This window comes from Bombina bombina, chromosome 2 (assembly GCF_027579735.1).
Source record: "Bombina bombina isolate aBomBom1 chromosome 2, aBomBom1.pri, whole genome shotgun sequence".
NCBI lineage: Eukaryota > Metazoa > Chordata > Amphibia > Anura > Bombinatoridae > Bombina > Bombina bombina.
The window spans coordinates 533194393-533222185 of NC_069500.1; the positions used below are offsets into that span (position 1 = coordinate 533194393).

The following is a 27793-nucleotide window of genomic DNA, read 5'->3' on the forward strand; positions in this document are numbered from 1 at the left end:
TTTAGTTATGCATAATGAAACGACTTTGAAATATATTTTTATGATTTAATTTGGCAGTGATAATTGAGCAGCATTTAATTCTCAGAAAAACATTGTGCCGGGTTCTCAAAGCTAACCCTACTACATATATGTCCCTAATTAGCTTTAGCTTTTGGCAGCTGCAAAACCATGCATTTTATGCTAACATTATGACAGTGGCTAGCATTTTTGTCTATGGACTAAAGCCCAGATTGGCTCCTCCAAATAAGGCAAATGGTGGGTGGAGTTTGGCTACTCAAAAATAATTGCAGTAAAAAGGATGTTAATTTTGTTTTAAAAAGTTTAGGCTTGGCTGACATTTTATTATATAGCAACAGAACAGAAATGTCTTGTAATTACAAGGTGTTTACTGTCCCTTTTAACTCACCACTTGTAATAAGAGCGCAGCAAGCACACTAATAGCGCTCTCTGTGCTATCCATTAAAAGTATAGGGTGAGCTAAAAAACATTCTTTCTCCAACATAGGTGTGTCCGGTCCACGGCGTCATCCTTACTTATGGGATATTCTCTTCCCCAACAGGAAATGGCAAAGAGCCCAGCAAAGCTGGTCACATGATCCCTCCTAGGCTCCGCCTACCCCAGTCATTCTCTTTGCCGTTGTACAGGCAACATCTCCACGGAGATGGCTTAGAGTTTTTTAGTGTTTAACTGTAGTTTTTATTATTCAATCAAGAGTTTGTTATTTCTCCAACATAGGTGTGTCCGGTCCACGGCGTCATCCTTACTTGTGGGATATTCTCCTCCCCAACAGGAAATGGCAAAGAGCCCAGCAAAGCTGGTCACATGATCCCTCCTAGGCTCCGCCTACCCCAGTCATTCTCTTTGCCGTTGTACAGGCAACATCTCCACGGAGATGGCTTAGAGTTTTTTAGTGTTTAACTGTAGTTTTTATTATTCAATCAAGAGTTTGTTATTTTGAAATAGTGCTGGTATGTACTATTTACTCAGAAACAGAAAAGAGATGAAGATTTCTGTTTGTATGAGGAAAATGATTTTAGCAACCGTAACTAAAATCCATGGCTGTTCCACACAGGACTGTTGAGAGCAATTAACTTCAGTTGGGGGAACAGTATGCAGTCTCTTGCTGCTTGAGGTATGACACATTCTAACAAGACGATGTAATGCTGGAAGCTGTCATTTTCCCTATCGGATCCGGTAAGCCATGTTTATTACGATCGTAAATAAGGGCTTCACAAGGGCTTATTAAGACTGTAGACTTTTCTGGGCTAAATCGATTCATTATTAACACATATTTAGCCTTGAGGAATCATTTTATCTGGGTATTTTGATATAAGAATATCGGCAGGCACTGTATTAGACACCTTATTCCTTAGGGGCTTTCCCAAAGCATAAGCAGAGCCTCATTTTCGCGCCGGTGTGGCGCACTTGTTTTTGAGAGGCATGGCATGCAGTCGCATGTGTGAGGAGCTCTGATACTTAGAAAAGACTTTCTGAAGGCGTCATTTGGTATCGTATTCCCCTTTGGGCTTGGTTGGGTCTCAGCAAAGCAGATACCAGGGACTGTAAAGGGGTTAAGGTTTAAAACGGCTCCGGTTCCGTTATTTTAAGGGTTAAAGCTTCCAAATTTGGTGTGCAATACTTTTAAGGCTTTAAGACACTGTGGTGAAAATTTGGTGAATTTTGCACAATTCCTTCATGTTTTTTCGCAATTGCAGTAATAAAGTGTGTTCAGTTTAAAATTTAAAGTGACAGTAACGGTTTTATTTTAAAACGTTTTTTGTACTTTGTTATCAAGTTTATGCCTGTTTAACATGTCTGAACTACCAGATAGACTGTGTTCTGAATGTGGGGAAGCCAGAATTCCTATTCATTTAAATAAATGTGATTTATGTGATAATGACAATGATGCCCAAGATGATTCCTCAAGTGAGGGGAGTAAGCATGGTACTGCATCATTCCCTCCTTCGTCTACACGAGTCTTGCCCACTCAGGAGGCCCCTAGTACATCTAGCGCGCCAATACTCCTTACTATGCAACAATTAACGGCTGTAATGGATAATTCTGTCAAAAACATTTTAGCCCAAATGAACACTTGTCAGCGTAAGCGCGGCTGCTCTGTTTTAGATACTGAAGAGCATGGCAACGCTGATACCAATATCTCTGAAGGGCCCCTAACCCAGTCTGATGGGGCCAGGGAGGTTTTGTCTGAGGGAGAAATTACTGATTCAGGGAACATTTCTCAACAGGCTGAACCTGATGTGATTGCATTTAAATTTAAGTTGGAACATCTCCGCATTCTGCTTAAGGAGGTATTATCCACTCTGGATGATTGTGACAAGTTGGTCATCCCAGAGAAACTATGTAAAATGGACAAGTTCCTAGAGGTGCCGGGGCTCCCAGAAGCTTTTCCTATACCCAAGCGGGTGGCGGACATTGTTAATAAAGAATGGGAAAGGCCCGGTATTCCTTTCGTCCCTCCCCCCATATTTAAAAAATTGTTTCCTTTGGTCGACCCTAGAAAGGACTTATGGCAGACAGTCCCCAAGGTCGAGGGGGCGGTTTCCACTTTAAACAAACGCACCACTATACCCATAGAGGATAGTTGTGCTTTCAAAGATCCTATGGATAAAAAATTAGAAGGTTTGCTTAAAAAGATGTTTGTTCAGCAGGGTTACCTTCTACAACCAATTGCATGCATTGTCCCTGTCGCTACAGCCGCATGTTTCTGGTTCGATGAGCTGATAAAGGCGGTCGATAGTGATTCTCCTCCTTATGAGGAGATTATGGACAGAATCAATGCTCTCAAATTGGCTAATTCTTTCACCCTAGACGCCACTTTGCAATTGGCTAGGTTAGCGGCTAAGAATTCTGGGTTTGCTATTGTGGCGCGCAGAGCGCTTTGGTTGAAATCTTGGTCGGCTGATGCGTCTTCCAAGAACAAGCTACTTAACATTCCTTTCAAGGGGAAAACGCTGTTTGGCCCTGACTTGAAGGAGATTATCTCTGATATCACTGGGGGTAAGGGCCACGCCCTTCCTCAGGATCGGCCTTTCAAGGCAAAAAATAAACCTAATTTTCGTCCCTTTCGTAGAAACGGACCAGCCCGAGGTGCTACGTCCTCTAAGCAAGAGGGTAATACTTCTCAAGCCAAGCCAGCTTGGAGACCAATGCAAGGCTGGAACAAGGGAAAGCAGGCCAAGAAACCTGCCACTGCTACCAAGACTGCATGAAATGTTGGCCCCCGATCCGGGACCGGATCTGGTGGGGGGCAGACTCTCTCTCTTCGCTCAGGCTTGGGCAAGAGATGTTCTGGATCCTTGGGCGCTAGAAATAGTCTCCCAAGGTTATCTTCTGGAATTCAAGGGACTTCCCCCAAGGGGGAGGTTCCACAGGTCTCAGTTGTCTTCAGACCACATAAAAAGACAGGCATTCTTACATTGTGTAGAAGACCTGTTAAAAATGGGAGTGATTCATCCTGTTCCATTAAGAGAACAAGGGATGGGGTTCTACTCCAATCTGTTCATAGTTCCCAAAAAAGAGGGAACGTTCAGACCAATCTTAGATCTCAAGATCTTAAACAAGTTTCTCAAGGTTCCATCGTTCAAGATGGAAACCATTCGAACTATTCTTCCTTCCATCCAGGAAGGTCAATTCATGACCACGGTGGATTTAAAGGATGCGTATCTACATATTCCTATCCACAAGGAACATCATCGGTTCCTAAGGTTCGCATTCCTGGACAAGCATTACCAGTTCGTGGCGCTTCCTTTCGGATTAGCCACTGCTCCAAGGATTTTCACAAAGGTACTAGGGTCCCTTCTAGCTGTGCTAAGACCAAGGGGCATTGCTGTAGTACCTTACTTGGACGACATTCTGATTCAAGCGTCGTCCCTTCCTCAAGCAAAGGCTCACACGGACATCGTCCTGGCCTTTCTCAGATCTCACGGATGGAAAGTGAACGTGGAAAAGAGTTCTCTATCTCCGTCAACAAGGGTTCCCTTCTTGGGAACAATAATAGACTCCTTAGAAATGAGGATATTTCTGACAGAGGCCAGAAAAACAAAGCTTCTAGACTCTTGTCGGATACTTCATTCCGTTCCTCTTCCTTCCATAGCTCAGTGCATGGAAGTGATCGGGTTGATGGTAGCGGCAATGGACATAGTTCCTTTTGCGCGCATTCATCTAAGACCATTACAACTGTGCATGCTCAGTCAGTGGAATGGGGATTATACAGACTTGTCTCCGAAGATACAAGTAAATCAGAGGACCAGAGACTCACTCCGTTGGTGGCTGTCCCTGGACAACCTGTCACAAGGGATGACATTCCGCAGACCAGAGTGGGTCATTGTCACGACCGACGCCAGTCTGATGGGCTGGGGCGCGGTCTGGGGATCCCTGAAAGCTCAGGGTCTTTGGTCTCGGGAAGAATCTCTTCTACCGATAAATATTCTGGAACTGAGAGCGATATTCAATGCTCTCAAGGCTTGGCCTCAGCTAGCGAGGGCCAAGTTCATACGGTTTCAATCAGACAACATTACAACTGTTGCGTACATCAACCATCAGGGGGGAACAAGGAGTTCCCTAGCGATGGAAGAAGTGACCAAAATCATTCTATGGGCGGAGTCTCACTCCTGCCACCTGTCCGCTATCCACATCCCAGGAGTGGAAAATTGGGAAGCGGATTTTCTGAGTCGTCAGACATTGCATCCGGGGGAGTGGGAACTCCATCCGGAAATCTTTGCCCAAGTCACTCAGCTGTGGGGCATTCCAGACATGGATCTGATGGCCTCTCGTCAGAACTTCAAAGTTCCTTGCTACGGGTCCAGATCCAGGGATCCCAAGGCGGCTCTAGTGGATGCACTAGTAGCACCTTGGACCTTCAAACTAGCTTATGTGTTCCCGCCGTTCCCTCTCATCCCCAGGCTGGTAGCCAGGATCAATCAGGAGAGGGCGTCGGTGATCTTGATAGCTCCTGCGTGGCCACGCAGGACTTGGTATGCAGATCTGGTGAATATGTCATCGGCTCCACCTTGGAAGCTACCTTTGAGACGAGACCTTCTTGTTCAGGGTCCGTTCGAACATCCGAACCTGGTTTCACTCCAGCTGACTGCTTGGAGATTGAACGCTTGATCTTATCAAAGCGAGGGTTCTCAGATTCTGTTATCGATACTCTTGTTCAGGCCAGAAAGCCTGTAACTAGAAAGATTTACCACAAAATTTGGAAAAAATATATCTGTTGGTGTGAATCTAAAGGATTCCCTTGGGACAAGGTTAAGATTCCTAAGATTCTATCCTTCCTTCAAGAAGGATTGGAAAAAGGATTATCTGCAAGTTCCCTGAAGGGACAGATTTCTGCCTTGTCTGTGTTACTTCACAAAAAACTGGCAGCTGTGCCAGATGTTCAAGCCTTTGTTCAGGCTCTGGTTAGAATTAAGCCTGTTTACAAACCTTTGACTCCTCCTTGGAGTCTCAATTTAGTTCTTTCAGTTCTTCAGGGGGTTCCGTTTGAACCCTTACATTCTGTTGATATTAAGTTGTTATCTTGGAAAGCTTTGTTTTTAGTTGCAATTTCTTCTGCTAGAAGAGTTTCAGAATTATCTGCTCTGCAGTGTTCTCCTCCTTATCTGGTGTTCCATGCGGATAAGGTGGTTTTACGTACTAAACCTGGTTTTCTTCCAAAAGTTGTTTCTAACAAAAACATTAACCAGGAGATTATCGTACCTTCTCTGTGTCCGAAACCGGTTTCAAAGAAGGAACGTTTGTTGCACAATTTGGATGTTGTTCGCGCTCTAAAATTCTATTTAGATGCTACAAAGGATTTTAGACAAACATCTTCCTTGTTTGTTGTTTATTCTGGTAAAAGGAGAGGTCAAAAAGCAACTTCTACCTCTCTCTCTTTTTGGATTAAAAGCATCATCAGATTGGCTTACGAGACTGCCGGACGGCAGCCTCCCGAAAGAATCACAGCTCATTCCACTAGGGCTGTGGCTTCCACATGGGCCTTCAAGAACGAGGCTTCTGTTGATCAGATATGTAGGGCAGCGACTTGGTCTTCACTGCACACTTTTACCAAATTTTACAAGTTTGATACTTTTGCTTCTTCTGAGGCTATTTTTGGGAGAAAGGTTTTGCAAGCCGTGGTGCCTTCCATCTAGGTGACCTGATTTGCTCCCTCCCATCATCCGTGTCCTAAAGCTTTGGTATTGGTTCCCACAAGTAAGGATGACGCCGTGGACCGGACACACCTATGTTGGAGAAAACAGAATTTATGTTTACCTGATAAATTACTTTCTCCAACGGTGTGTCCGGTCCACGGCCCGCCCTGGTTTTTTAATCAGGTCTGATAATTTATTTTCTTTAACTACAGTCACCACGGTATCATATGGTTTCTCCTATGCAAATATTCCTCCTTAACGTCGGTCGAATGACTGGGGTAGGCGGAGCCTAGGAGGGATCATGTGACCAGCTTTGCTGGGCTCTTTGCCATTTCCTGTTGGGGAAGAGAATATCCCACAAGTAAGGATGACGCCGTGGACCGGACACACCGTTGGAGAAAGTAATTTATCAGGTAAACATAAATTCTGTTTTTCTCTTGTTAAGTGTATTCAGTCCACGGGTCATCCATTACTTATGGGATATATTCCCTTCCCAACAGGAAGTTGCAAGAGGATTACCCAAGCAGAGCTGCTATATAGCTCCTCCCCTCACATGTCATATCCAGTCATTCTCTTGCAACTGACATAGTAGGAAGGTGTGAGAGGAGTGTGGAATTTTTATGCTTAATTATTTCTTCAATCAAAAGTTTGTTATTTTAAATGGCACCGGAGTGTGCTGTTTTTTTCTCTCAGGCAGTATTTAGAAGAAGAATCTGCCTGCGTTTTCTATGATCTTAGCAGAAGTAACTAAGATCCACTGGCTGTTCTCGCACATTCTGAGGAGTGGGGTAACTTCAGAAAGGGAATAGCATGCGGGGTCACCTGCAGATGAGGTATGTGCAGTAGAATATTTTTCTAAGGAATGGAATTGACTAAGAAAATACTGCTGATACCGATGTAATGTAAGTACAGCCTTAAATGCAGTAGTGACTGGAATGTATGTACAATAAGTAATTTTCTAAGGAATGGAATTTGACTAAGAAAATACTGTTAATACTGAAGTAATGTATGAGCCTTAACTGCAGTAGAAACGACTGGTAGCAGGCTTATTAATAACACTACCTAACTTTTAAAGTGCATGTTTAAAATGTTTACTGGCATGTTATTCGTTTTTTGTGAGGTACTTTGGTGATAAATCTTTTGGGGCATGATTTTCCACATGGCTGTCGTTAATTTCTGCATAGAAACGTTTAACTGAGGTTTCCCACTGTTGTAATATGAGTGGGAGGGGCCTATTTTAGCGCTTTTTTGTGCAGTAAAAATTCAGTTACAGTCTTCCTGCTTCTTCCTCCTTGATCCAGGACGTCTCTAGAGAGCTCAGGGGTCTTCAAAATTCATTTTGAGGGAGGTAATCAGTCACAGCAGACCTGTGACAGTGTGTTTGACTGTGATAAAAATGTTAACTGTTAAATTGATTATCCATTTTTGGGTATTAAGGGGTTAATCATCCATTTGCTAGTGGGTGCAATGCTTTGCTAACTTAATACATTTGCTGTGAAAATTTGGTTGCTATAACTGATTTGGTTCATTGTTATTTCAACTGTGACGATTTTTTGTGCTTCTTAAAAAAATGTTTCCAATAGACGCCACCACACGAGACTTATGGCAACATCACGACTGTGGCTTACATCAACCATCAAGGGGGAACCAGGAGTTCCCTAGCGATGTTGGAAGTCTCAAAGATAATTCGCTGGGCAGAGTCTCACTCTTGCCACCTGTCAGCAAACTACATCCCAGGCGTGGAGAACTGGGAGGCGGATTTTCTAAGTCGCCAGACTTTTCATCCGGGGGAGTGGGAACTTCATCCGGAGGTCTTCGTTCAACTGATTCATCGTTGGGGCAAACCAGATCTGGATCTCATGGCGTCTCGCCAGAACGCCAAGCTTCCTTGTTACGGATCCAGGTCCAGGGACCCGGGAGCGGCGCTGATAGATGCTCTGACAGCCCCTTGGGTCTTCAACATGGCTTATGTGTTTCCACCATTTCCGATGCTACCTCGACTGATTGCCAAGATCAAACAGGAGAGAGCATCTGTGATTCTGATAGCGCCTGCGTGGCCACGCAGGACCTGGTATGCAGACCTAGTGGACATGTCGTCCTGTCCACCATGGTCTCTACCTCTGAGGCAGGACCTTCTAATACAAGGTCCTTTCAAACATCCAAATCTAATTTCTCTGAGGCTGACTGCATGGAGATTGAACGCTTGATCCTATCAAAGCGTGGCTTCTCGGAGTCAGTTATTGATACCTTAATACAGGCACGGAAGCCTGTTACCAGAAAAATTTACCATAAGAAATGGCGTAAATATTTATATTGGTGCGAATCCAAGGGTTACTCATGGAGTAAGGTTAGGATTCCTAGGATATTGTCCTTTCTACAAGAGGGTTTAGAAAAGGGCTTATCTGCTAGTTCGTTAAAGGGACAGATTTCTGCTCTGTCTATTCTCTTACACAAACGTCTGGCAGAAGTTCCAGACGTCCAGGCTTTTTGTCAGGCTTTGGCTAGGATTAAGCCTGTGTTTAAGACTGTTGCTCCTCCGTGGAGCTTAAACTTGGTTCTTAAAGTTCTTCAAGGGGTTCCGTTTGAACCCCTTCATTCCATTGATATTAAGCTTTTATCTTGGAAAGTTCTGTTTTTGATGGCTATTTCCTCGGCTCGAAGAGTCTCTGAGTTATCGGCCTTACATTGTGATTCTCCTTATCTGATTTTCCATTCAGACAAGGTAGTTCTGCGTACTAAACCTGGGTTTTTACCTAAGGTAGTTTCTAACAGGAATATCAATCAGGAGATTGTTGTTCCATCATTATGTCCTAATCCTTCTTCAAAGAAGGAACGACTTTTGCATAAGCTGGACGTAGTCCGTGCCCTGAAGTTCTATTTACAGGCAACTAAAGATTTTCGTCAAACTTCTTCCCTGTTTGTCGTGTACTCTGGTCAGAGGAGAGGTCAAAAAGCTTCGGCAACCTCTCTCTCCTTTTGGCTTCGTAGCATAATACGTTTAGCCTATGAGACTGCTGGACAGCAGCCCCCTGAAAGAATTACAGCTCATTCAACTAGAGCTGTGGCTTCCACCTGGGCCTTTAAGAATGAGGCCTCTGTTGAACAGATTTGCAAGGCTGCAACTTGGTCTTCGCTTCACACTTTTTCAAAATTTTACAAATTTGACACTTTTGCTTCTTCGGAGGCTGTTTTTGGGAGAAAGGTTCTACAGGCAGTGGTTCCTTCCGTTTAAGTTCCTGCCTTGTCCCTCCCATCATCCGTGTACTTTGGCTTTGGTATTGGTATCCCATAAGTAATGGATGACCCATGGACTGAATACACTTAACAAGAGAAAACATAATTTCTCCAACATAGGTGTGTCCGGTCCACGGCGTCATCCTTACTTGTGGGATATTCTCCTCCCCAACAGGAAATGGCAAAGAGCCCAGCAAAGCTGGTCACATGATCCCTCCTAGGCTCCGCCTACCCCAGTCATTCTCTTTGCCGTTGTACAGGCAACATCTCCACGGAGATGGCTTAGAGTTTTTTAGTGTTTAACTGTAGTTTTTATTATTCAATCAAGAGTTTGTTATTTTAAAATAGTGCTGGTATGTACTATTTACTCAGAAATAGAAAAGAGATGAAGATTTCTGTTTGTATGAGGAAAATGATTTTAGCACCGTAACTAAAATCCATGGCTGTTCCACACAGGACTGTTGAGAGCAATTAACTTCAGTTGGGGGAACAGTGTGCAGTCTCTTACTGCTTGAGGTATGACACATTCTAACAAGACGATGTAATGCTGGAAGCTGTCATTTTCCCTATGGGATCCGGTAAGCCATGTTTATTAAGATAGTAAATAAGGGCTTCACAAGGGCTTATTAAGACTGTAGACTTTTTCTGGGCTAAATCGATTCATTATTAACACATATTTAGCCTTGAGGAATCATTTATTCTGGGTATTTTGATATGATTATATCGGCAGGCACTGTTTTTGACACCTTATTCTTTAGGGGCTTTCCCTAATCATAGTCAGAGCCTCATTTTCGCGCCGGTATGGCGCACTTGTTTTTGAGGACAGCATGGCATGCAGCTGCATGTGTGTGGAGCTCTGATACATAGAAAAGCTTTTCTGAAGGCATCATTTGGTATCGTATTCCCCTTTGGGCTTGGTTGGGTCTCAGCAAAGCAGATTCCAGGGACTGTAAAGGGGTTAAATATAAAAACGGCTCCGGTTCCGTTATTTTAAGGGTTAAAGCTTCCAAATTTGGTGTGCAATACTTTTAAGGCTTTAAGACACTGTGGTGAAATTTTGGTGAATTTTGAACAATTCCTTCATACTTTTTCGCAATTGCAGTAATAAAGTGTGTTTAGTTTAAAATTTAAAGTGACAGTAACGGTTTTATTTTAAAACGTTTTTTGTGCTTTGTTATCAAGTTTATGCCTGTTTAACATGTCTGAACTACCAGATAGATTGTGTTCTGACTGTGGGGAAACCAAGGTTCCTTCTCATTTAACTATGTATATTTTATGTCATAAAAAAATTTAGTAAAAATGATGCCCAAGATGATTCCTCAAGTGAGGGGAGTAAGCATGGTACTGCATCATCCCCTCCTTCGTTTACACCAGTCTTGCCCATACAGGAGGCCCCTAGTACATCTAGTGCGCCAATACTCCTTACTATGCAACATTTAACGGCTGTAATGGATAATTCTATCAAAAACATTTTAGCCAATATGCCCACTTATCAGTGAAAGCGCGACTGCTCTGTTTTAGAAAATTCTGTAGAGCATGAGAACGCTGATGATATGGTTTCTGAAGGGCCCCTACACCAGTCTGAGGGGGCCAGGGAGGTTTTGTCTGAGGGAGAAATTTCAGATTCAGGAAACATTTCTCAACAAGCTGAACCTGATGTGATTACTTTTAAATTTAAGTTGGAACATCTCCGCGCTCTGCTTAAGGAGGTGTTATCCAATTTGGATGATTGTGATTGTCTGGTCATTCCAGAACCACTATGTAAAATGGAAAAGTTCTTAGAGGCCCCGGGGCCCCCCGAAGCTTTTCCTATATCCAAGCGGGTGGCGTACATTGTTAGTAAAGAATGGGACAGGCCCGGTATACCTTTAGTACCTCCCCCCATATTTATAAAATTGTTTTCCTATAGTCGACCCCAGAAAGGACTGATGGCAGACAGTCCCCAAGGTCGAGGGGGCGGTTTCTACTCTACACAAGCGCGCCACTATACCCATAGAAGATAGTTGTGCTTTCCAAGATCCTATGGATAAAAAATTAGAAGGTCTGCTAAAGATGTTTGTTCAGCAAGGTTCCCTTCTACAACCAATTGCATGCATTGTCCCTGTCACTGCAGCCGCGTGTTTCTAGTTTGATGAGCTAGGAAAGGCGATTATTAGTAATTCTTCTTCTTATGAGGAGATTATGGACAGAATTCGTGCTCTTAAATTGGCTAATTCTTTCACCCTAGACGCCACCTTGCAATTGGCTAGGTTAGCGGCGAAAAAAAAAAATTCTGGGTTTGCTATTGTGGCGCAGAGCGCTTTGGTTAAAATCTTGGGCAGCGGATGCGTCTTCCAAGAACAAATTGCTTGACATTCCTTTCAAGGGGAAAACACTCTTTGGCCCTGACTTGAAAGAGATTATCTCTGATATCACTGGGGGCAAGGGCCACGCCCTTCCTCAGGATAGGTCTTTTTAAGACCAAAAATAAACCTAAGTTTCGTCCCTTTCGCAGAAACGGATCAGCCCCAAGGGCTACGTCCTCTAAGCAGGAAGGTAATACTTCTCAAGCCAATCCAGCCTGGAGACCTAGGCAAGGCTGGAACAAAGGAAAGCAGGCCAGGAAACCTGCTACTGCTACCAAGACAGCATGAAATGCGGGCCCCCGATCCGGGACCGGATCTGGTGGGGGGCAGACTCTCTCTCTTCGCTCAGGCTGGGGCAAGAGATGTTCTGGATCCTTGGGCGCTAGAAATAGTCTCCCAAGGTTATTCTCTGGAGTTCAAGGGGCTTCCTCCAAGGGGGAGGTTCCACAGGTCTCAGTTGTCTTCAGACCACATAAGAAGACAGGCATTCTTACATTGGGTAGAAGACCTGTTAAAAATGGGAGTGATTCATCCTGTTCCATTAAGAGAACAAGGGATGGGGTTCTACTCCAATCTGTTCATAGTTCCCAAAAAAAGAGGGAACGTTCAGACCAATCTTAGATCTCAAGATCTTAAACAAGTTTCTCAAGGTTCCATCGTTCAAGATGGAAACCATTCGAACTATTCTTCCTTCCATCCAGGAAGGTCAATTCATGACCACAGTGGATTTAAAGGATGCGTATCTACATATTCCTATCCACAAGGAACATCATCGGTTCCTAAGGTTCGCATTCCTGGACAAGCATTACCAGTTCGTGGCGCTTCCTTTCGGATTAGCCACTGCTCCAAGGATTTTCACAAAGGTACTAGGGTCCCTTCTAGCTGTGCTAGGACCAAGGGGCATTGCGGTAGTACCTTACTTGGACGACATTCTGATTCAAGTGTCGTCCCTTCCTCAAGCAAAGGCTCACACGGACATTGTCCTGACCTTTCTCAGATCTCACGGATGGAAAGTGAACGTGGAAAAGAGTTCTCTATCTCCGTCAACAAGGGTTCCCTTCTTGGGAACAATAATAGACTCCTTAGAAATGAGGATTTTTCTGACAGAGGCCAGAAAAACAAAACTTCTAGACTCTTGTCGGATACTTCATTCCGTTCCTCTTCCTTCCATAGCGCAGTGCATGGAAGTGATCGGTTTGATGGTAGCGGCAATGGACATAGTTCCTTTTGCGCGCATTCATCTAAGACCATTACAACTGTGCATGCTCAGTCAGTGGAATGGGGACTATACAGACTTGTCTCCGAAGATACAAGTAAATCAGAGGACCAGAGACTCACTCCGTTGGTGGCTGTCCCTGGACAACCTGTCACAAGGGATGACCTTCCGCAGACCAGAGTGGGTCATTGTCACGACCGACGCCAGTCTGATGGGCTGGGGCGCGGTCTGGGGATCCCTGAAAGCTCAGGGTCTTTGGTCTCGGGTAGAATCTCTTCTACCGATAAATATTCTGGAACTGAGAGCGATATTCAATGCTCTCAAAGCTTGGCCTCAGCTAGCGAGGGCCAAGTTCATACATCGACCATCAGGGGGGAACAAGGAGTTCCCTAGCGATGGAAGAAGTGACCAAAATCATTCTATGGGCGGAGTCTCACTCCTGCCACCTGTCTGCTATCCACATCCCAGGAGTGGAAAATTGGGAAGCGGATTTTCTGAGTCGTCAGACATTGCATCCGGGGGAGTGGGAACTCCATCCGGAAATCTTTGCCCAAGTCACTCAACCGTGGGGCATTCCAGACATGGATCTGATGGCCTCTCGTCAGAACTTCAGAGTTCCTTACTACGGGTACAGATCCAGGGATCCCAAGGCGGCTCTAGTGGATGCACTAGTAGCACCTTGGACCTTCAAACTAGCTTATGTGTTCCCGCCGTTTCCTCTCATCCCCAGGCTGGTAGCCAGGATCAATCAGGAGAGGGCGTCGGTGATTTTGATAGCTCCTGCGTGGCCACGCAGGACTTGGTATGCAGATCTGGTGAATATGTCATCGGCTCCACCATGGAAGCTACCTTTGAGACGAGACCTTCTTGTTCTAGGTCCGTTCGACCCACTCCAGCTGACTGCTTGGAGATTGAACGCTTGATCTTATCAAAGCGAGGGTTCTCAGATTCTGTTATTAATACTCTTGTTCAGGCCTGAAAGCCTGTAACCAGAAAAATTACCACATAATTTGGTATATCTGTTGGTGTGAATCTGCAGGATTCCCTTGGGACAAGGTTAAGATTCCTAAGAGTCTATCCTTCCTTCGAGAAGGATTGGAAAAAGGATTATCTGCAAGTTCCTTGATGGGACAGATTTCTGCCTTGTCTGTGTTACTTCACAAAAAGCTGGCAGCTGTGCCAGATGTTCTAGCCTTTGTTCAGGCTCTGGTTAGAATCAAGCCTGTTTACAAAATTTTGACTCCTCCTTGGAGTCTCAACCTAGTTCTTTCAGTTCTTTAGGGGGTTCCGTTTGAACCCTTACATTCCGTTGATATTAAGTTATTATCTTGGAAAGTTTTGTTTTTGGTTGCAATTTCTTCTGCTAGAAGAGTTTCAGAGTTATCTGCTCTGCAGTGTTCTCCGCCCTATCTGGTGTTCCATGCAGATAAGGTGGTTTTGCGTACTAAACCTGGTTTTCTTCCAAAGGTTGTTTCTAACAAAAACGTTAACCAGGAGATAGTTGTGCCTTCTTTGTGTCCTAATCCAGTTTCAAAGAAGGAACGTTTGTTGCACAACTTGGATGTAGTTCGTGCTCTCAAATTTTACTTAGCAGCTACTAAGGATTTCAGACAAACTTTGTCTTTGTTTGTTGTTTATTCTGGTAAACGGAGAGGTCAAGAAGCAACTTCTACCTCTCTCTCCTTCTGGATTAAAAGCATTATCCGATTGGCTTATGAGACTGCCGGACGGCAGCCTCCTGAAAGAATCACAGCTCACTCCACTAGGGCTGTGGCTTCCACATGGGCCTTCAAGAACGAGGCTTCTGTTGATCAGATATGTAAGGCAGTGACTTGGTCTTCACTGCACACTTTTTCTAAATTTTACAAATTTGATACTTTTGCTTCTTCTGAGGCTATTTTTGGGAGAAAGGTTTTGCAAGCCGTGGTGCCTTCCATTTAGGTGACCTGATTTGCTCCCTCCCTTCATCCGTGTCCTAAAGCTTTGGTATTGGTTCCCACAAGTAAGGATGACGCCGTGGACCGGACACACCTATGTTGGAGAAAACAGAATTTATGTTTACCTGATAAATTACTTTCTCCAACGGTGTGTCCGGTCCACGGCCCGCCCTGGTTTTTTTTTAATCAGGTCTGATAATTTATTTTCTTTAACTACAGTCACCACGGTAACATATGGTTTCTCCTATGCAAATATTCCTCCTTAACGTCGGTCGAATGACTGGGGTAGGCGGAGCCTAGGAGGGATCATGTGACCAGCTTTGCTGGGCTCTTTGCCATTTCCTGTTGGGGAGGAGAATATCCCACAAGTAAGGATGACGCCGTGGACCGGACACACCGTTGGAGAAAGTAATTTATCAGGTAAACATAAATTCTGTTTTATGCTTACCTGATAAATTTATTTCTCTTGTAGTGTATTCAGTCCACTGCCCGCCCTGTCTTTTTAAGGCAGATCTAAATTTTAATTAAAACTCCAGTCACCACTGCACCCTATGGTTTCTCCTTTCTTGTCTTGTTTCGGTCGAATGACTGGATATGACATGTGAGGGGAGGAGCTATATAGCAGCTCTGCTTGGGTGATCCTCTTGCAACTTCCTGTTGGGAAGGGAATATATCCCATAAGTAATGGATGACCCGTGGACTGAATACACTACAAGAGAAATAAATTTATCAGGTAAGCATAAATTATGTTTTTAACCAGCCACTTGTAATACCAGATTGTGTGTTATTCTTTGGGCGAGACCATGCATAATATAACACATCCTGCTCTTTTGATTGTGTTTCGCTTGTAATCTAACCTTTAGTCTTTAATGTCTCTTTTTAAATGGAAATTCTAGTGCAAAAAGTATATTTTCTCCTTCATACAGAGCATGTCCTTTTTGTCACTACTGATCCTAGATAACTATGTATTTAAGCCTTGCAAACAGCACTGTAATAGACATGGCCAGCTAGACAATCAGGGGAGGTATGTGCATAGATCTAGCTGTGACTTGATTGGGAACTGAAAGGTTTGTAATTTCTGCGGAGTATTTTACCTATATGTTTGTGGGGTTAAAAACACAGCTGCCCGACGTTGCTCTCTTTCATTTGAGGCTGATAAAAGCCTTTTGGCTACTAAACTAGAAATAGCCAGGCATTGGCTGAGAGATACACATATTGCCTTACCAATGGTACTATATATACTCTTATATAATCAGAGAATCGAAGAATATTCCTTGAGAGTGAAAGGCCATTCAGAATTTTATAGCTTAGTTTGGGCCCCATGGGATGAGTTACAGAGGAAAGTATCCCTTAGAGAGAGGAGGAGCTTTAATAAATGATGGGATTACGCTGGTGGAAGGCCCTGGGTCAGTGTGAGAAGTTGGGGAGTTGATACTCCTCTTAGAAGGCCCCTCTTCTTTCTTACATTTTTTTTCTGTCTTCAGCATTATTTTATCTTAAGATGGCATTTTGGGCTCTTACATGGAATATATTGTTGTGTTAACTTGTGTTCTCCTGTTTGTATGTTGGTTTGCCATACGTTATACAACGATAGATCTAATTCTAAATAAGTTTTATGAACATTGTTACAGCTGCCCTCCATTGGACATTCTTGGCTTACTTGGACCCAAGCGAGGTCCTGAGAGATATGGGAGGTGCCCTCTAGAAAACAAAAAAGAGGATACCAATGAGAACTGACAACAGTGAATATTTTGTAACATTGATCATTCTGTTGTCCTTGTTTGTTTTATTGCATATTCATTGATTTTATGATTTTGTTGATTTCAAAATATGCATGTAACTTTCCTCGATAAAAAAATAATTAAAAAACAAAACATAGTTGCCCAGGCTCAGTAATGCAATATGTCATAATAAATTAGAGCATGTCGTGGTTTTTTTTTTTTTTTTTTTTTTTTTTTTTTACATTAGAATGTCTCTTATAACTGCTTTAATAGAATTTGTCACCTTTCCATACGTTCAGAAATGTAGCAAAAGGAAGCAACCTTTAAAACTGATAAGCGCTGAAATGAATTGTAGTTACAAAGGTGATACATTTATGTAAGAAGGGTCGGAAAAACCGCTCTTTTTATGAAAAAGTAATGCAAGCATATAAACATAAACACATTTTTCCACGCGTGGAGGCCCTTAGTCATGCCTTGCAGTATAATTGGAGCCTTAACTGTAGGGAGCACAGGATCTTTAAATAAAATAGTTATTTCAACAAGCACATTTTTTAGTTTACAATTATATGTTTAAACTAGAATAAACTATTTTATGTACCTCCAGAAGTAGCATTATTTTGTGACCCCAACTGGTCTTATTTAATCTTGAACAACAGGACATCCTTATTCTATTTTGTTTCCTTCATTGCATGAAGTCTCAGACAGTGCTAGCAGTGCTCTATTGTAAGTATTATTTAGCCTGGCTAATGCTGTCACATTTTTGGACTGCAATGTAATGTGCGTAGGACATTCCAATCCTGTCCACTATATCTAGCGAGTGCTAGTGAAAGACAGTCCATAGAAAACTGACAGCCAGCCAGCAAATGGAGGGGGGGGGGCACAACTGCATGTTTCCTGTCTCAAATACTTTTAAATCTCTGAAATAAAACAAATTCAGTATTTCTTAAAAATCATTAATTTGGTAATGTACTTTTTGGATATAGCAAAAAATAGACCATAAACGGCACATGAAAATATAATTTTGACTAATTTATTGTATTATGTAAATTTAAGCTAAGCGTTAAAATACAATTTTTTTTATTTTATCTTTTTTTTTTCAGAAAAGAAGGCGGCGAATCGACAGAAGTATGATTGGAGAGCCAACAAATTTTGTTCATACAGCACATGTAGGATCAGGAGACCTGTTTAGTGGAATGAACTCTGTAAGTATGGGAAGCAATTTAATACAGTTAAAATTAAAGCAGCAATTTAATAAAGTTTATTTATTTTTTATTAAACAAATACTCATCAGAATGTTTTGTCTAACATGAAAAAAAGTTTAAACTAAGGCTTTTAACAGGAGTGGAACTGGAGCCTTAAGGCCTGATATCTCACTGGCTTATAATCATATCTCTTCCTGTTTGAGTGGTGGACGGTGACAAACCTCACAAACCTTAAAACACAAGAAATGTCTCTGTACAGGAACATCTGTTTAACAAAACATTTCCATCTTAATGGGAGGAGAGTCCACTGCTTCATTCATTACCTGTGGGAATTAGGAACCTGGCCACCTGGAGGAGGCAAAGACACCCCAGCCAAAGGCTTAAATACCTCCCCCACTCCCCTCATCCCCCAGTCATTCTTTGCCTTTCGTCACAGGAGGTTGGCAGAGAAGTATCAGAATTTGTTTTGTCTCTTATGGAGGCTACTACTCTTCGCAATGGGACATCCTTTTTGAGACCATCCTGGGAGATTGTAACCACAGATACAAGTCTATCATGATGGGAAGCTGTTTGGGGTGCCAGAAGGGCACAGGGCAGATGGACTTGAGAAGAATAGAGTCTACCAATAAATATTTTGGAACTTCGAGCGATTTTTTAACGCTCTGAGGGCTTGGCCCCTTCTGGGGTAATCCCGATTCATCAGATTCCAGTTGGACAACATTACCTCGGTGGCTTACATAAACCATCAGGGGGGGACGAGAAGCTCCCTAGCCATGAGGGAAGTATCTCAGATTCTGGAGTGGGCGGAGACTCACAATTGTTCGCTCTCAGCGATCCACATTCCGGGTGTGGACAATTGGGAAGCGGATTTTCTGAGCAGACGTTTCATCCAGGGACATGGTCCCTCCATCCCGAGATGTTCACAGAAATTTGCAGCAGATGGGGGACGCCGGAGATAGATTTTATGGCGTCCAGACTTAATTGCAAGCTACCCAGATATGGGTCACGATCCAGGGATCCCCAGGCAGAACTGATAGATGCCTTGGCGGTACCCTGGGACTTCAACCTAATTTACATATTTCCACCGTTACCTCTTCAACCTCGGGTAGTGGCCCGCATCAAGCAGGAGCAAGCTTTGGCTATTCTGATTGCTCCGTCGTGGCCGCGGAGGATGTGCTTTGCGGATCTGGTGGCGATGCCGTCATCTCCGCTGTGGAATTTACCTTGTTGCAGGGATCTGCTTGTTCAAGGTCCCTTTCTACATCAAAATCTAGATTCTCTGAGGCTGACTTGCATGGAGATTGAACGACTAGTCTTAGCCAAGAGTGGAATTTCGGAAAAAGTGATTGACACTCTCGTTCAGGCCAGGAAGCCAGTCACTCGATGCATCTACCACAAGGTGTGGAGGACCTACTTGTCCTGGTGTGAGGAACAAGGATATCCCTGGCATAAGGTCAGGGTATCCAGGATTTTGGCCTTTCTCCAGGACGGTCTGGATAAGGGTCTTGCCGTCTGATCCCTAAGGGGACAGATCTTAGCTTTATCTGTACTGTTGCATAGGAAGCTTGTTCAGGCTCTGGTTAGGATCAGGCCTGTTTTCAGGAATCCGGCTTCTCCTTGGAGCTTAAATTTGGTTCTTAAGGTCTTGCAGAGGGCTCCGTTTGAGCCTATGCATGCACTTGACATTAAGGTTCTTTTATGGAAAGTCCTATTATTACTGGCTATTGCATCGGCAAGTAGAGTCTCTGAGTTGGCGGCCTTGCAATGTGATCGTCCCTACTTGGTTTTTCATGCCAATAAGGCTATTAATCGCACTGGATTGGGATTCCTTCCCAAGGCGATGTTGAGTCTTAACATCAATCAGGAAATAGTAGTTCCTTCTTTGTGTCCTAATCATTCTTCAAAGTAGAGGTTACATTCATAATCTGGACGTGGTTCGGGCGTTGAAGTTTTATCTTCAGGCCACGAAGGAGTTTAGACAGACTTCATCCTTATTTATTGTGTATTCAAGGAAGTGCAGGGGAGAAAGGGCCTCTGCCACTTCTCTACCTTTTTAGTTGAGGAGTATGATCAGTCTGGCATATGAGACAGCGGGACACAAGCTTCCTCAGAGGATTACGGCTCACTCAACTAGAGCTGTGGCCTCTTCTTGGGCCTTTAAGAATGAGGCTTCTATGGAGCAGATTTGTAAGGCGGCCACTTAGTCTTCCTTACATACTTTTGCAAAATTTTAAGTTTTTGCTTCAGCAGAAGCATCTTTTGGGAGAAAGGTTCTGTAGACTGTGGTGCCCTCAGTATAGGGTCCGCTTCCTTTACCCTCCTGTTTTTTTCATTGTGTCCTCTAGAGCTTTGGGTATTCCCACAAGTAATGAATGAAGCAGTGGACTCTCCTCCCATTAAGATGGAAAACATAAATTATGCTTACCTGATAATTTTATTTCCATCTGTGGGAGAGTCCACTGCACCGGCCCGTTTCTCCGTTGTGCGGATCTAAATTTATTAATAATCTTCTGGCACCATTTATACCCTGATATTTCTCCTACTGTTCTTTGTTCCCTTGGCAGAATGACTGGGGGATAAGGGGAGTGGGGGAGGTATTTAAGTCTTTGGCTGGGGTGTCTTTGCCCATGAATGAAGCAGTGGACTCTCCTCCCACAGATGGAAATTAAATTACTAGGTAAGCATAATTTATGTTTTTAAAATGCCTTGTTTTAGGTGTCTAAACCGAAAGAACAAACATCTTCACTGCTTGCCATGTAATAAGAATATTGTCTAATTTTATATTACTTTTTAATTTTTATAAATAGTTGTGGTGGCTAAAACAACCTTATGTTAGCTTATTAGATACGCATCCCATTAAAGATTTACATGGCTGTTCCTCTTCCATATTCTAGGCATATTCCAGGACTTCACACCAATTTGTTAAAGTGTAAAAATGCTTTGGTGTGCTAGTGCATTTTATTATTGCATGATTGCAAAAGGGTTATACGTACACATAATTAAAGTAATCTCCAGAACATGGAGAACTATGCTTTTCAACAAAGGATACACAAGGAACAACATCTATGTGATTATAGAAGTAAATTGATAAGATAAAATATAAAAAAAAATGGATAAACTGTAGGGGCGCACACACAAAAAAACTACCAATAAATAGAAAACAATATGAGGAATGGTTGAAAATAAAAATAAATTATGGTGCATCAGAAGCCAAAAAACAAAATGTAGACAAAATGTGAACAAGATATAAAAATAATAAAATAAAAATAATAAATGAAACAAAGTAAAAAATAGAGAGCAATAGTTCTCATAAGAAAAGTTCAATTGATGATGCGGCTGTTCCTCTTGTGACCAACGGTGTATCGGTTCATTTAGAAGAAGGAAAAACATGATTGATTTATTTTGACCTTTATGACAGCTCACAATAGCAAGTTACAGCTGTCATGGACTTCTCAGGTACATTTCCGATCTTACACACCTTCCCTGTTCAATTTTGACTTCCATGTTTTATTAACTCTGGGTTAATTAGTTCTTAAATTTGTTTTGTCAATGTAAACTGCCAAAGGAAGTCTCTGATTTCTTCTGAATTGTTTTATATGTTATATTCCATATGTTGAACAATATTGGCACAAAACTGCCAATATCCAGTGTGATAAGAGTGGGAGTGTGAAGTCACCGGGTGGGGGCGTGGCTTATAGCAATTATAGTGTATGTCGCAGTTACTAAGTTAGATGTTTTGTGCAAGCTTTATACTTCTATGCTCTGCAATAGAATAGCATTGTACCTTCTATGCTGTGTCCTGCATCTCATGACATGGAGTAAAAGTACTTGCCTACGCTTCTGTTTCCTGAGTAATGACGATGTCGAAGTTTACCCCACATGAGCCTTTTAAATTCTCTCAGCCTGCAGCTTGGCCCACATGGCGTCAGAGGTTTCAACGCTTCAGGATTGCTTCCAAGCTGGACAAAGAGAGTGGTGAAGTACAAGTTAATTCTCTTTTATACTCTATGGGGAAAGATGTGGAGCCAGTGTTTAATGCCTTTACTTTTCAAGAAGGGGAAGAATTTGACTTTGAAATAGTTATGAACAAACTCAGTGCTCACTTTATGTCCAAAAGAAATGTGATTCGTGAGAGGGCCTGTTTTCACAAATGTTCTCAGCGTGTGGGAGAATCTGTGGAGTCATTTGTGCGCAGCCTGTATGAACTAGCTGATTTCTGTGAGTTTGGTGTTGCTAAAGAAGAGCAAATCAGAGACTAGTCCTAGGAATTGCAGATGCTGAGGTCTCACTGAAGCTATAGTTGGAGGCTGAATTAACGTTAGATGGGGCTATTAAGATGGCCCGCCAGAGTGAACTGGTGAAAAAGCAAAGTGCTGATCTGAGGTCTGACAGTATTGTGGATGAAGTGCAGCGGTTCAGAAAAGCTGCTGGTGAAAGACAGTGTGAGCGGTAAACCAAGGGCAACAGGCCCAGAATCGGATGGGCGCAGCAGGCTTGCTGCATGCGGTAAATTAAGAGATAAGCGCTCAACCTGGGAACAAACAATAGCATAATTGCTTGTTCTATGGCTAGTTACCACCCAAGAAGCAGCCTCTTTTTGCTCAACATGTGCCTTTCACAGAGAAGAACTTTCCTGTAGCATATCAGTCTGATCCTGACTTAACAGTGCAGTTCAGCCTCAAAATACCAGGAAATTCCTCTCTAAACAAGGGAAACGGCAAAACCCCAGACGTACGTTTCGGCCTAGTGTGGGTCTCGTCATTGAGGTGCAGCCATATCCCTCTAGGCACACTGAGCAACGGGTCCACATCTGGATTCCCACATCACACTTCACTAAGCGTCATAATTCACATAAATTAAAAGAGAGAAGCGCTCAACCTGGAAACGAACAATATTACAATTGCTTGTTCTATGGCTAGGCAGCCTCTTTCCTTTTTAATATGAGGAGAGTCCACGGCATCATTCCTTACTTTTGGGAAATACTGAACCTGGCCACCAGGATGCGGCAAAGACACCCCAGCCAAAGGCTTTAAATACTCCTGCTACTTCCCTCATATCCCAGTCATTCTTTGCCTTTCGTCACAGGAGGTTGGCAGAGAAGTGTCAGAAGATTCGGAGTAGTTCCTTATGGAGGGTATCTACCCTTCGAAATGGGACTTGAGTTTTAAGTAGTCTTATCAGCCTCTCAGTGAGAGCATTGACGAATGTTAGAGTTCTGTTCCACGGCATAGATTCCGATAAGATTGTTTCATTTTTTTTATACACATATGATAACGCAAGACAGGGTCATAGTGTGGCTCCTTTTATCTGTATGGAATCAAGGGTTAAGATCTCCGGAAGAGGATTATTGAACAGGGGGGACTAATCACATAATTTTATTATGATTATGCTGCAACATGTGTGAAATGAGGCTCAGACAGATGTTAGAACGTACAGGCTTTTACTTTCGTTTTTGGAAGCTGCGCAGCCTGAAATGCTTGGCACACTTTTTTCCTATTATAGCAGGAGCGGTCCTGCATTGCGCACCATGTTGACCGGGTGTGGTTACACTGATTTACTCTTTCCTGACCGTGCAGCTTAACAGAGAAGAAGTGGTTTCTCTGTTTGGCCTGGGTCATAGGAGGTGGTGAGTGCCCCAGCCATTGGGGGTATAAAGGTGCCGTTTTATCTTATTATTCAATAGTCTGCTTTATAAGCGCAAGCTATGGAGGATCCTGATGAGTTAGAGGGTACTCCCTCTTTACCTAAGTCTAATACCTGTCTATATTGTGTGGAGGCCGTGGTATACCCGCCTGCTCAATTATGTTCCACATGCCTTAATAAAGTAATCATTTAAAAGAAAGTTAATATGTTTGATACCACTGAGTCATCCACCTCGGAGGATTTTCCGTCCCATGAGGTGCGCACCCTACATTCATCTCCTAACACACATGCAGCTTCCCGTAGCACTCCTAATCCTCCATTTGGAGGGGCCCTTTTACCCCCAAACTTTACTGAGCAGTTAAAAACGGCAGTGTCTATGGCCTTTAGTGCTTTACCTCGACCTGCTAAGCGCAAGCGAAAGGTTAAATATTGCTATCCTACCCAGGGGTCATCTACTAGCTTATTGGATTTATCTGATACAAGATTATCCGATGATGAAGACTCCTCTGATACTTCAGAGGGTGCTTTTTCTGGGTCGGAATCTGCTGCCTCTAAGCCTCCAGCTGCGGGGGAACCAGACTTTAGATTTAGGATTGAACATTTACGTTTTCTGCTAAAGGAAGTTTTGGCTATGTTGGAGGTTCCAGAGCCTAAATTGCCTGAGGAACCTTTGATTCCTAAATTAGATAAGGTCTACAAGGACAGGGTTGTACCACAGACTTTCCCGGTTCCTGTAAAGATGGCGAACATTATTAAGAATGAATGGGAAATAATTGGTTCTTCTTTTTCCCCTTCTTCCTTTAAAAAATTGTTCCCGATTCCGGACTCTCAATTGGAGTTGTGGGGTTCCATCCCCAAGGTGGATGGCGCTATCTCCACGCTTGCTAAATGCACTACTATCCCGCTTGAGGATAGTTCATCGTTTAAAGAGCCCATGGATAAGAAAATAGAAACTGTTATGAAAGATGTTTCAACATACAGGATATTTGTTTCAACCGGCAGCGGCTGTTGCTGGAGTGGTTACCTACTGGTTCGACTCCTTATCTGTGTTTATCGAGATGGAGGGTCCCCTCAACTTGATCCAAGAAAGAATTAAGGGTGGCTAATTCTTTTATTTGTGATGCAAATATGCAGATTATTCGCCTGAATGCTAAGGCTTCAGGTTTTTCTGTTCAAGTCCGTAGGGCACTCTGGCTGAAGTCCTGGTCTGCGGACATGACTTCGTAGTCAAGACTTTTTTCCCTCCAATTTAAGGGAAAGATTCTATTTGGCCAGGCCTGGACTCAATTATCTCCACAGTTACTGGAGGCAAAGGTGCCTTTTTACCACAGGATAAGAGGAACAAACCTAAGGGACAAGGTCCTAATTTTTGTTCCTTTCGTTCGGATAAAGCCCAGCGTCAGCAACCCTCTGCAAAGCCTGAGAAATCCAAGGGGACTTTGAAGCCAGCTCAGTCCTGGAATAAATCCAAGCAGAACAAGAAGCCCGCCGAGACAAAGTCGGCATAAGGGGGCGGCCCCCGATCCGGCTCTGGATCCTGTAGGGGGCAGACTGTCGCTCTTTGGAAGCTTGGTTTGGGGACGTGCAAGACCCGTGGGTCCTGGAGGTCATCGCTCAGGGATACAGGATCGACTTTAAGTCTCATCCACCCATGGGCATATTCCTCTTGTCAAACCTGTCTTCAAGGCCAGAAAAGAGAGAGGCTTTTCTAGGGTGCGTGAGGGATCTCTCCTCGCTGGGAGTCATTGTGCCGGTACCTTTTGCAGAAAGAGGTCTGGGATACTACTCAAACCTTTTTGTGGTCCCAAAGGAGGGAACTTTCCGCCCGATTCTGGACCTAAAGTGCTTAAAAAAATTCCTATCTGTTCCTCGTTCAAGCTGGAGACAATAAGGTCCATCCTTCCCTTAGTTCAGGAAGGACAGTTCATGACCACGATAGGTCTGAAGGATGCTTACCTTCACGTTCCAATACACAAGGAACACTTCAAGTTCCTAAGGTTTGCGTTCCTGGACCAGCACTTCCAGTTTATTGCACTTCCGTTTGGTCTAGCTACTGCTCCAAGAGTTTTTACGAAGGCTCTAGGGGCTCTGCTTGCAGTGGCCAGAACCAGAGGTATAGCAGTAGCACTATACTTGGACGATATTCTGGTTCAAACACCATCCTGTCGCCTGGCAGAAGACCATTCAAAAGCTCTTCTATTTCTTCTTTGATCTCATGGATGGAAGATTAACTTATTCCCAGTACCAGGGTGAAATTCCTGGGTACTATAATAGATTCCATATCCATGAGGATATTCCTTACAGACCAGAGACGTTGCAAGCTAACTTCCGCTTGTCTTGCCCTCCAGACCTTCTTAAGGCCCTCTGTGGCTTGGTGTATAGAGGTGATTGGTCTTATGGTGTCCAGCATGGACATCATTCGTTTCGCTAGATTCGATCTCAGACCACTTCAGCTGTGCGTGCATGCCAGTGACAGTGGAATGGCGATCATTCAGATCTGTCTCAACAGATTTCTCTGGACTACCGGTTGAGAGAATCACTCTCCTGGTGGCTCTGTCCAGATCACCTGTCTCAAGGGACATCCTTCTTGAGACCATCCTGGGAGATTGTGACTACGGACGCAAGTCTCTCAGGATGGGGAGCTGTTTGGGGTTCCAGGAAGGCACAGGGCCTATGGACTTGAGAGGAATCCCTCCTCCCGATCAACATTTTGGAACTTCGAGCGATCTTTAATGCTCTGAAGGCTTGGCCTCTTCTGGGTCCGTCCCAGTTTATCAGATTCCAATCAGACAACAATCAGTGGGGAACGAGGAGCTCCCTAGCAATGAGGGAAGTATCTTGAATTCTGGAGTGGGCGGAGGCCCACAACTGCTCGCTATCAGCGATCCACATTCCGGGTGTGGAGAACTGGGAAGCGGATTTCCTCAGCAGACAATCCTTTCATCCGGGGGAATGGTCTTTCCATCCCGAGGTGTTTACAGAGATTTGCAACAGATGGGGGATGCCGGATAAAGATCTCACGGCGTCCTGGCTCAATTCCAAGCTACCCAGATATGGGTTGTGGTCCAGGGATCCTCAGGCGGAACTAATAGGTGCATTAGCAGTGCCTTGGAGGTTCATTCTAATTTAAATTTTTCTGCCATTACCACTCCTTCCTCGTGTAGTGTCCCGCATCAAACAGAAGCAAGCTTCAGTGATACTGATTGCTCCATCGTGGCCATGAAGGATGTGGTTTGCGGACCTGGTGGGGACGTAATCATCACCTCCGTGGAAATTACCTTGTTGCAGGGATCTGTTGGAACGGGGTCCTTTTGTTCATCAAAATCTAGATTCTCTGAGGCTGACTGCGTGGAGATTGAACGCTTAGTCTTAGCCAAGAGAGGTTTCTCTGAGAGGGTTATGGACACTCTCATTCAGGCACGTAAACCTGTTGCTTGTTGCATCTATCATAAGGTGTGGAGAGCTTACTTATTCTGGTGTGAAGAACGTGGTTTTGCCTGGCATACGGTTAAGGCTGCCAGGATTATTTCCTTTCTCCAGGAGGGTCTGGAGAAGGGCCTTTCTGCCAGTTCCCTGAGGGTACAGATTTTGGCCCTTTCTGTTTTGCTACACAGAGGCTCGCAGAGCTCCCTGATGTGCAATCTTTTGTTAAGGGTATGATCAGGATCAGACCTGTGTTTAGATCTAATGCTCCACCTTGGAGTTTGAATCTTGTTTTTAAGTTTTTGCAACGGGCTCCATGTGAGTCTAGTCCGTGTGTGCATTCGATTGTCATTAAATTGTTGTTGAGTTTCTGAAATGGCTGCCTTGCATTGTGAGCCTCCTTATCTGGTGTTCCACACTGATAAGGCTGTCCTACATACCCGTTTGGGTTTTCTTCCTAAGGTGGTGTCTGATCGTAACATCAATCAGGAGATTGTGGTTCCTTCCTTATGTCCTAATCCTTCTTCTTCAAAGGAATGTTTACTTCATAATCTGGATATGGTTCGAGCTTTGAAGTTTTATATTCAAGCTACTAAGGATTTTAGACAAACTTCTTCCTTGTTTGTTATCTACTCTGGGAAGAGTAAGGGTTTGAAGGCTTCTTTGACTTCCTTATCTTTTTGGTTGAGGAGTGTTATACGCTTAGCTTATGAGTCAGCGGAATTTAGACCTCCTCAGTGGATTACGGCTCATTCGAATAGAGTAGTGGCTTCCTCTTGGGCCTTTAAAAACGAGGTCTCTATGGATCATATTTGTAAGCCGGCTACCTGGTCCTCCTTACATACTTTTTCAAAATTGTACAAATTTGACATTTTTGAAGCAGCTTTTGGGAGACAGGTTTTGCAGGCTGTGTTGCC

General features: G+C 43.6%; 1 protein-coding gene across 2 annotated transcripts in view; it reads left to right on the plus strand.

Moving 5' to 3' along the window:
- The window catches only part of CDC42SE2 (CDC42 small effector 2), a 268487-nt gene that overhangs the window by 223958 nt on the left and 16736 nt on the right, over positions 1-27793 (plus strand). For both annotated transcript variants that reach the window (XM_053702380.1, XM_053702381.1), the window contains exon 3: positions 17709-17810. In XM_053702380.1, coding sequence (XP_053558355.1) covers positions 17709-17810 — 102 coding nt within the window. The remainder of the gene's footprint in view (positions 1-17708; positions 17811-27793) is intronic.